The 10,564-nt window shown below is 48.9% G+C and overlaps 1 protein-coding gene across 5 annotated transcripts in view; it reads left to right on the forward strand.

Moving 5' to 3' along the window:
- AMPD3 (adenosine monophosphate deaminase 3) overlaps positions 1–9,820 on the forward strand; it is a 46,440-nt gene extending 36,620 nt beyond the window's left edge. For all 5 annotated transcript variants that reach the window (XM_084893482.1, XM_084893483.1, XM_084893480.1 and 2 more), the window contains exons 11-15: positions 1,607–1,770; positions 2,800–2,920; positions 4,387–4,560; positions 6,340–6,450; positions 7,718–9,820. In XM_084893482.1, coding sequence (XP_084749608.1) covers positions 1,607–1,770; positions 2,800–2,920; positions 4,387–4,560; positions 6,340–6,450; positions 7,718–7,894 — 747 coding nt within the window. In that variant the 3' untranslated portion in view covers positions 7,895–9,820. The remainder of the gene's footprint in view (positions 1–1,606; positions 1,771–2,799; positions 2,921–4,386; positions 4,561–6,339; positions 6,451–7,717) is intronic.
- Positions 9,821–10,564: the final 744 nt, after the last annotated feature.

Here is a 10,564-nt window from a genome sequence, read left to right on the forward strand (position 1 = left end):
CAGGGACTGCCTCATTTAATCCTTACACCAGCCCTACGGAGCTACTAGCTCCAGCTTACACATGAGGAGATAAAAACGGAAAAGTGGCAGAACTGGGATTCATATCCAGGTGTTGTTACCCCCATCCCAGGCGGCCTCCTAAGTAAGAAAAGTGTGGCGTATGCGGGAGGCAGGCAGGGCTCCGGGCAGCGTGCTGGGCATGGGTGTAGATTGAGGGACCTGAGTGGAGACTGAAGGTGGGCTCCAAGGAGAGGTCCAGGGGGCCTCCTGGTGCCTGGGGTTTTGGGGGGGGGGCGGTGGACAGTGTGCCTGTCAGGGGCCATTGCTGACAATGGGGAAGAGCAGACTTGAGCAGGAGGAGGAGTTAAGGTATGCATATGTTTTGTGCTTGAGACCTGTGGGAGGTCCAGTTCCAGGCCCTGCATCCGTTGGTACAGAGTTCAGCAGAGGGGCCCCATGTTACCCCCATGCCGAGCCTTGAGAGTCCTGGTGAAGCTGGAGCTCGTGGGGACAGAGCAGAACTTGAGTCCTCCCCGGTCCCCCATGCCCGTCAGGTCACACTGAGAGCTGTAGTGGGGGCCTTGTCCCTGACACATAGGGCTCTGTGACGGGGAAGATTCGCCCACCCCCTCGTGGTCCCTTGCTCCTTTGGGAGAGGCTGGCAGACCCAGCTGGGGGCATGTGGAGCGAAGTGGGCAGTCCTTCAGGGGCCCTTCCTAGAGCTCCACTCCGGTTGAGCATTAAGGAGGGACACATGTTAGCAAAACTGCCCCACATGCTGGCTAAGAGGCTGCGTCCTCACAGGTACATTTGTGGTCAGGGCCTGACCTGTGGGAGCAGGTGCCTAGAGGGGAGCCCCAGGGCACAGTCTGGACCCCAGCGGAGGTGTAACTGGGGTGGAAGGTGGGAGTCTCCAGAGCTTCTCTGACCCGGCTCGGAGGGCAGCTCCCGGGGAGGAGGTGGTGCGGAGAGCCACCTCCTCCCAGAGCCATGGCTCAGCCCTCCAAGGCGGCCGGTTTGTGAAGCATCCCAGCTGGTTTTATGTGATTCCACCTGGGACATGCCCTTGGGCACGCTCCACTGACAGCCCAGGAGTCCAGATGTTGAGCCCATTTAGACTCAGAGCCTGTGGTCTCTGGCTAATCGCCTTGGCTCTCCCTCCCAGGGCCACTGAGTATTAAATCACTTGATGTGTGGTAAGTGCGTCAAGCAGGGCCTGATGTATAGTAGGTGCATGGGACATGCTTCTCCCCTCCCCCCTGAGCTGCTGTCCCTGCTGCTGATGGCAGGACTGCTGGCTACCCCACAGCGCCGGCCTCCTCCTTGGCACAGCAGAGGGGTGAGCAGTGGGTAAGGCTGCCTCACTGTTCACCTGGCCCGTGTGTCCCCTCACCATCGCCGCCACCACACAGGGCTTAGCACTCTCCAGTCTGGCCCTCCGGGTGCCGCTGGAAGCCCAGGAGGAAAGAGGGTGGCATTGTGCCCACTCCCCATCCCTGGGGGCACTGTGCCTCAGGCTGGCCCTGGGGTCCCCAGCTGAGGCATGGACCCGAGAGGCCCGGCCTCTAAGGCCTTGGCTTGATGTAGGGCCCCTCGTCCCACCCAGGTGACAGGGTTCGACAGTGTGGATGATGAGTCCAAGCACAGCGACCACATGTTCTCGGACAAGAGCCCCAACCCGGACATCTGGACCAGTGAGCAGAACCCGCCCTACAGCTACTACCTGTACTACATGTATGCCAACATCATGGTGCTCAACAACCTCCGCAGGTGGGTGAGCTGCCTGCACCCACGGCCATGGGCCCTCACACTTCAACCCCGAGGACGTGTCCCAGCCTCTCACACAAGGCCAGGTACACAGGCTGTCACACCCACTACAACAGACACAATCAATTATACATGCCATGAGGCCAGATGCAAAGCCTCCGCGCATGCACACACACACTCACACACGCACACTAACACCTACATGTGTAACTGCCTGTACCTGATATGATACAGACATAGGGTGTGCTAACACACATGCAAGTGTTCACATGTGCAATCATTCATGCAACAAATTATTGCACCTGCTACATGACACATGATAGGGAACAAAGCAGACTAAGCCCATGCCCTCATGAAGCCTATACCCAATGGTTTTACAGGCCAGGCTCCCACCAGGGCACACAAGCAGATGAGGCACACATGGCAGGAGTCAGGTGCCCAGCACACAGGACACTGAGCCGTCCATGCCCCTCTCTGCGCCCCTCCCGCCCCTGCTGGGCATGGGGCCTCGCTGGTTTGTGGGTTGGAGGTTTTGAATGAGACGGATGGAAAGAAGATGGCCTGGTGTTGGGTGGGGGCAGTCTGGGCTGAGCTTTTGGACATTGGGCTCTAGTTCTAGTTCTGCCACTGACCTGCTCAGTGGCCTATCTAATGTCTCACTCCACCTTCAGGGTTCTCTGGGTTTGTCCGTTTGTGTAACAGAGAAGTTGGACTCCATGATTTCTCATGGCTTTTCCTGCTCTGAAGGTCTATGAATCTGGGCTACAGGCCCGGTGAGGAAGGGAGGGGAGGAGTGGGTGGAGGACAGGCCAGTCTCCTTCTACCATGAGGCTCCCTCTGTTCCCCAGGGATAGCCTGGCCGCTGCATTTTCGGAGGGGCAGTTTCCAGGGTGCCCTGTGTCAGCTGGGTTACTGTCTCCCCTGGAGTAGGCCCTGAGCTAGGGGTGCAGGCCTAGCCTGTGGGGTCCTGCGCAGTGTGGACCAGGGGTCCTTGCTGACCAAGGGGTCCGTGCTGCCTCACTTGTTCTGCAGGGAACGAGGCCTGAGCACGTTCCTGTTCCGGCCTCACTGCGGCGAGGCTGGGTCCATCACCCACCTGGTGTCTGCTTTCCTGACTGCCGACAACATTTCCCACGGGCTGCTCCTCAAGAAGGTAACGAGCCATCACTGACACCGGCCTTCAGCCACCGTCCTGCTCTGGGCTCCCCTGGGGAGGAGTGGGGTCTCCGGGCTCCTGTTTGCCCCTGGGAGCCTCTGGGCCTTTTCCTGGGCAGGGCTGTCTGTAGTCATTTTGGTTTCATATTTAATTGTGAAGGTGGTATTATAAATATAACACAATTTGGATTTCCAATGAATGGAGAAATGGGAAGGAAAAACCCCCACCCTTGTTGCTATTGCTTTAATAGAAATAGCCATTTATAGCTTTTTAGTTTTCCTATTCCATTTTTTTTTCTTCTTCCAGAGCATATTTCTAAATGCTTATTATAATAACCAGGAGCCCGATGCACGAAGATTTGTGCTAGAATGGGCTTTCCTTTCCCTGGCTGCTGGCACCATCTTTCCACTCTGGCCCAGCCCCTTTCCACTCAGGCCCCGGAGTTGCCTCTTTCTGCTCCAGCCCTGCCTTCCCATACCGCCCAAAGGCCCTGAGAGAATGGGGGGGGGGGGGGGGGAGGAGCAGAACTCTTCCTGCCCCAGACACTCAGTGCCTGTGTATGCAAATCAACCGCAATATTTGTTGGGTTAATTTGCATATCACTCCTGATTGGCTGGTGGTCTATTTACATGTTTGTCTATTATTAGATAAGACGAACAGAAGTTTTTGTTCCTTCATTGTCCCTTAACTTTATTTAACAAGCATTTTTCTGTGCTGCAACATGTGTATGCTCCTCATTGTAAAGGCTGTTGGATGGGCGGCCTGCCATTTGGATGGTCCATCTTTGATTCAACCATCTCTAGTTGCTGGGCAGAGAACCAGTTTTTGCTGGTGTAAATAATGCTCCTATGAACTCTGTGCATGTGGTCTGCTCCATCGCTTGGATGGCTCCCATAGGGATGATGTTTACCCAAACTGCTCCCCTGCTGTGGTCCTGGGAGGTCTCACCACCTGTCACATTTCTGTGTGGGGTGGGTACTGTATCAAAGAAACCACTCTGGCCCAATTAGGTCTGCCCCTTCCCATCTGCTGGAGTGTTTATAGCCTCAACCTGAGTGTTTGCAGTCAAAGCAACAAAACCACCAAGTGGGGCATCCACTTGAGGTCAGCACCTCGGGAGGGGAGCTAAGCATGCAGGTTGGAGTCAGCTGGGGCATGCAGCTGCCCTGAGCTATGCCTCCACAGAAGGAGCACCTCCAAGTAGCGGGCAGGAGGGCAGACCCAGGGAGAGATGGGCATGTGATGTAGGAATGAGGTGAATGTTGAGGTCGGGTTAAAGGAGGGGAGATGGGAGGTCCTGGCTTTGGGGAACTCGGGCGTGGCTGGGGACTTGCACAGGCACTGCTCAGACCCCTGCCTTCCACTGATGAGGCTTTTCCCCTCCCTTCCTCCCTGTTCACCCTTTCCCTCCCCACCCTCCCCTCTCTGGCCCTTGTCACCTGAGTTCGGTGGTTCTTTCGCAGAGTCCGGTGTTGCAGTATCTCTACTACCTGGCTCAGATCCCCATTGCCATGTCTCCTCTGAGCAACAACAGTCTGTTCCTCGAATATTCCAAAAACCCTCTGAGGGAATTCCTGCACAAGGGGCTGCATGTTTCCCTCTCCACCGACGACCCCATGCAGTTCCACTACACGAAGGTGAGGACCTGAAGGGAGGCGAGGGCTGCAGGGGTCCCAGCAGGCACTGGTCCTGGCCTGGCCTCCCAGGGCAGCACCTGAGCGCATGGCTCAGTGCTGCTGTCAGGGTGAGGGCGGTGGCCCCGTGAAGACAGCAGGTCGGCTCCTGGTGAGAGATGTAAGTGTTCTTCCAGGAGCCCTCTTTTGGGGTCTTTGAAATCTTGAAGGTACAATTTTATTTCCTTGCCTTTCTCTGGTTTACTAGCTCCGTGATGCTGGTAAAGTTACTTGATGTTCTGTAACTTATTCTTCTTCGTGTGTAAAATAGGGAAACAATTGCCTCACATCTACCTATCAACTGCAGTGTGAGGAGGCTTCGTTAAGATGGTGAAGAGCCTAACAGAGCATCTGCGTAGCTTGCATTCAAAATGTTGGCTACCGTTTTTCTTAATAATGTTATTATTATTATTATTTTTTAAATATATTTTATTGATTTTTTTACAGAGAGGAAAGGAAAGGGATAGAGAGCTAGAAACATCGATGAGAGAGAAACATCAACCAGCTGCCTCCTGTACACCCCCTACCAGGGGATGTGCCCGCAACCAAGGTACATGCCCTTGACCGGAATCGAACCTGGGACCTTTCAGTCTGCAGGCCGACAGACACTCTATCCATTGAGCCAAACCGGTTTCGGCAATAATGTTATTCTTCTTACACTTTGGATCTCTGGGGAAAGGGAAGAAGAAGAAGGGAAAGGCGACGTCATGCCTGGGGACCAGTCATGAACGAGCCAAGCACATTGTGATGGTTATTGATACGACAGCCACCAATTAGTGAAAACAGAAGTCCCAGAGTCTTTCGGGACAGGCTCTCTAAGCTTTGGTCTAAGATCCCTTTATACTCTCCAGAATGGAGGCCCTCAGAGAGCATGAGTTATATCTAGTGATAAACCTATTAAAGGTTAACATAAATAGCTATTTTTATGAAAAAAACAAAACAAAACTGTATTTCCTAAAATAAAAAAAATATACTGAGAATGGCCCTGTTTTACATTTTTGCAAATCTCCTTTAATAGAAGACAGCTGGATTCTCATATCCGTTTTGATAAATTATTTCTACCAAAGTATAGGAAGAAAACCTTCCCCTTTCCAACTACATATTTTTGGAAAAGGGAGGACCTTTTAAAAGGCCTTGGGGACCCGCAGGGATCCTGGGACCACATCTTAAGAACCGCTGCTCCGAGATAGAGAGGCAGTGGGTAATGGAAGGGCTTGGGTTAATTAGACATTTCACATCCCAGAAGACAAAGTGATAGCACAGCCCAAACCCAAATCCTTTGGGGATTACACTGTCTCACTGCTGATACTGATCATTTCCCCTCCTTATTTAAGGTTCCATCTCTGCTCTTTGTAGTGTACTCAGATTACCTTAGACTTTTGGAGAATCTTAAGGAAATGGTCCGTTGAATAAATAACAAAGCTGTGAGCAGGTACTGAAGGAGTGCCTGACCTGGGAGACTGTCCCAGGAGAGCAGGCTGATGTCCCCATGACCAGCACAGGGCTTCAGACATGTGCTGTTAACAAACACCTGCGTGGGTGTTCTTCGATCTATCTCTCCTTGGTACCCTAAGATTTCACACACAAAAAGATCTTAGGGGGAGGAGGCTGTTTGATTATCCAGGTGCCAGACATGAAAGAAAAATTAGATCTGCAGCGTCTGATGTTTCTAGCTTTGGAAATCTGTGCAGCATTGAAATGGATATTCTGCCATCTAATACATTCACTTTTGGGGGACTCTAGGAAGCACTTATGGAAGAATATGCGATTGCTGCTCAAGTGTGGAAGCTGAGCACGTGTGACCTGTGTGAGATCGCCAGGAACAGCGTGCTGCAGAGCGGCCTCTCACATCAGGTATGTGTGGCGGCGCTGTCCCTGCTGGCCTTTCGACACCTGCACAGGGAATGCCTGCTGACCCGGTACTTCCTAGGCTCTGGGTTCAGCGATGAAGGGGACAGGCAGGGTCTCTGTCACATGTTCTGGGGGAGAACCCCGGGGAGGAGACTTTCAAATTTTCCTGGTTGCTCTGTCACCATTTCCTCTACTCAAACGTCACCTCCTCAGAGGCCTTCCTTGGCCACCCATTCTGCAATAGACACACTTAGCTTTCTCTATCCATTTTCTCTTTCCTTCATGTTATTATTACTGATGTTGTAATATGTAGTTATGTGTTTTTCTGTCTTTCCCTCTGGAATGTAAGTTCCATTATAGCAGATGCTGTTTGTTCAGCATTATATCCCTAGATTTAGGATAGCCCCTGGCACATACATGCCCTTGGTATTTTTTGACTAAAGGAGCACCTAGGTTGAATAAAAACTCTAGGGATGGGACCTGGACATCAGTAGCTTTTTACAGCCTCCTAGGTGATTCTGACGTGCAGGGTTGAGAACTATTGCTCTAGATGGTGTCACAGGTCCCAGGTACCTCCTCTGGGTGATGTCACTGGTACAGGAATAGGGCTGCATCAGTGCTTCTTCTTTTTTAAAAAAATATGTTTTATTGATTTTTTTTTTTTTTTACAGAGAGGAAGGGAGAGGGATAGAGAGTTTGAAGCATTGATGAGAGAAACATCGATCAGCTGTCTCCTGCACACCCCTACTGGGGCTGTGCCCGCAACCAAGGTACATGCCCTTGACTGGAATCAAACCTGGGACCTTTCAGTCCACAGGCAGACGCTCTATCCACTGAGCCAAACCTGTCCCAGCGGTGCTGCTCTTTTGATGCTGATGCAGAGGAGTTAAAGGGTGCAGATTCAGTGTGTGCCTTTGGTTCCTTGGACTGGCTTTCCCCAAACTCCCAACTGTTTGCCTTTGTCAGCTCTCAGGAGGGACTTCTTAAAGAGTCTTTACCTTGCCATTTCCTCACCAGCAGGAATCGTTCCTTTCTGATCAAGTAAGGCATAGGCAGAGATGAAGGGAATGAATATGGTTGTCAGGGTGACATCCCTGAGGACCTGGGGGCCAGGAGGAAATTACTGACCCCCATGGGGAAAGATGCCCTGATGGGGGACCTGCTTCAGGGGCACGTCTGATTTGGTGTGGCTGAATGCCAGAGCCGCAGTGGGGACAGAGAACATGAATCTAAGGTGTACTGATTGATTTGTATTTCTCTTGGGCCACAGGAAAAGCAGAAGTTCCTGGGACAAAATTATTATAAAGAAGGACCTGAAGGAAATGATATTCGAAAGACAAATGTTGCTCAGATCCGGATGGCATTCCGATACGAGACCTTATGCAACGAGCTCAGCTTCCTGTCTGATGCCATGAAGTCAGATCAGATCACAGCCCTGACCAAGTAGGTCTAGCACTGGACATGCATTGTAACGTCCTGGTTTAATCTCACGTCTGCTGTGATTGCCAGTGGTCAGGATACCACACTGGGACTTTCCTCCCGGGAGAGAATGCCTCTGAAGAACCTTCTAACCTAGTGATTTTGGTTGCACTGTTCACTTTAAGACCTGACATGTCCACTTCTGTTAGTATTTCAGAGTAATACGTGGCGACTGCTCCTTGGGGATCTGGGAGATAGACAGTTGTCTGTACTCATTCCTAATTTTCCAAATATCTCTCTTCAAACCACTAGTGCTTGCATTGTTAGGGCCAGGATCTTCCACGGTTCAAGTGGCTACTGACATGGGGTCCATGTGGTTTTCTGCCACAGTCCACTATAGGCCCTCCAGTCTTTGTGGTAGGTGGCTGCCTTAAACAAAATCAATTTCAAAGCTCCCTTTCATAAAGGAGCTACTTTGAGAGAATTAAAATAGACAACTTCTGCCCTGGCCGGTGTGCTCAGTGGTTAGAGTGTTGGCCCCTAAACTGAAGGGTTGTGGGATCGATTCCGGTCAAGGGCATGTACTTGCTCCAAGTTCAGTGTGCAGGAGGCAATCAATGGATGTGTCTCTCTCACATCGATGTTTCTATCCCCTCTCTCCCCCCGTAACCCCCCCCCCCGCTCTTTTTCTACTCTAAAATCAATGGGGAAAAATATCCTCATATTAACCTCCCCTCTCCCCCCCCCCCAAAAAGACTTCTTTCTTTGCATTTTTGATGAATTTCTTAAACTATTTTATTTAGACCACCTCTCTCTTTTCTACTTAGGAAGCCAAATGTGCACATCGCAACAGTCCCTTCTGGCCTGTGTCTTGGTTTCCTCATTTGAAACATGAGGGTTTGGACTAGATGAGAGATTTTCAAATAGAGGTCTTGCATCCCCCTCCCAATTTCAGGGTGGGAGAGGGGAGGGGAAGGAGGTTCTGGGCGTTGCTTTTGCTTCTTCTTTGGGACTTGTACATATTTCATTTGAAGTAAGGATTTTGAAAAGCACCAGACTAGATCATCTCTGTTCCCTTTTGGCTCTAATATTCTACGAATGATTGTAGCCCAATTATCATTTTGCTTATGAAGAATTAGGGCCAGAGAAGTGAGATTTATTTAAGGTCACACAGCTAATAAGTAATAGGACTAGAACTAGTCCTTTCTCCTAATCCAGTCCTTTCTCCACTATTCCACAAGGCCTCACAGAAGTTCTTTTATCACTGTAACCCGATGCATTTATTTTTCTTCCCTTACCTAACACATGGACTTCCCCCCAATATATAAGTGGTCCCAGGGGTCAGGTAGAAAAGTATTTTTTAAGTCCAGTATGAATTTAAGCTTTACCAATGTACTCTTCATCTGTGTTACTTGTGCCTGGTACATAGTAGGTGCTCAATAAGTGTATGTTGAATAAATGACTTTCTCTTTTGGCAACCTTTTAAGAATATATGCTCCTAGTACAAGCTGCTCAAGGACCTTCTTGTTTATTTCTGTGAGCAAATACAGACTATGGGAAGTCCTGAATCATGTGATTGGAAGAACCCTATTTTTGCCTGTGAAAGTGCTTATTTGACTTTAGATTTTCCTGTCCTGTGACTTTGATTTTATAATGCATGTCCCCTCCACTGGTCTACAGAACAATAAATGTAGTGTTTTTTTTTTAACTTATATGTTACTTATAACTTATATGACAAACATATATTCTATCTTATCACTAATCAAGAAATTGAGTGAAAACCCGGCATTTATCTTAGGCATTTGTTATTTTTGAAAAGCCCCCATTTATATACATTTGCCCTATCATTGCAAGCATTGTACAGTTTTTTTTTCATTGTCATTTTATCTGTATCAAGTGTTTGTTTGTAATTATTAAATAAAGTCTGTTAGGACTATGGCTCCATAATTTAAAACTATTTCAACTTAATAGCGTTTAAAGCAAATGTTTAAGTCTTTTACTGTAAGAAAAGACTGGCTATCAGGGAAAACTATCAATAACTACTAATTCATTTTGAACCTAAGACTGAGACATAAATGACATTCACTAGGAAAAAAAATTTTCAAACTAGAGCTCACTAGCCCAGAAAGTAAACCTTTGCTATCTTCCTCTCTAACTTCTTCCAGGCATGTTCGTTTCCCTTTCCACAGATATTACTTTCATCTGTTCAGCCGGCACTTACTGCAAAAATTTTACCTGTCCTGTGAACTTTTCAGACACCTTCCTTTTTCCTATAGTACTTTGTACTTTTATTATATTATTGTATATATAACTGGCCTTTTCTTGGGGGAGGAGGTGTGAATCCGACTTTCACGTTTACAGCTGGAATCAAAGGTAATTGTATATTATCCCATGTTTTTAAAATAACAGTGTTTGAGTATGTTATCTCTTACTCTAAAAGGCTCAACTTCACATTATGTGTTAAACTGCATTGCTGAAATTATCATTGTTGTTGCCTTTTGTCTCATAAAAACAAATCACAACTCCTCCTAGGTTGGCATTTACCTAGGCCTGTCCTGGGCCTTTATTCCTCATCCTGGATTAAAGCAGAATTGCAAACCACCCCTCTGAGTGCTGTGTAGGTGAAACAATATTCATCTTTTTCTGGATTTTTAGGCACAGCTGAAGAGCTATGTTGATAATATACCTAAGTATTCTA

Source organism: Pipistrellus hanaki (genome assembly GCF_964339955.1).
Source record: "Pipistrellus hanaki genome assembly, chromosome: 9".
NCBI classification, from domain to species: domain Eukaryota; kingdom Metazoa; phylum Chordata; class Mammalia; order Chiroptera; family Vespertilionidae; genus Pipistrellus; species Pipistrellus hanaki.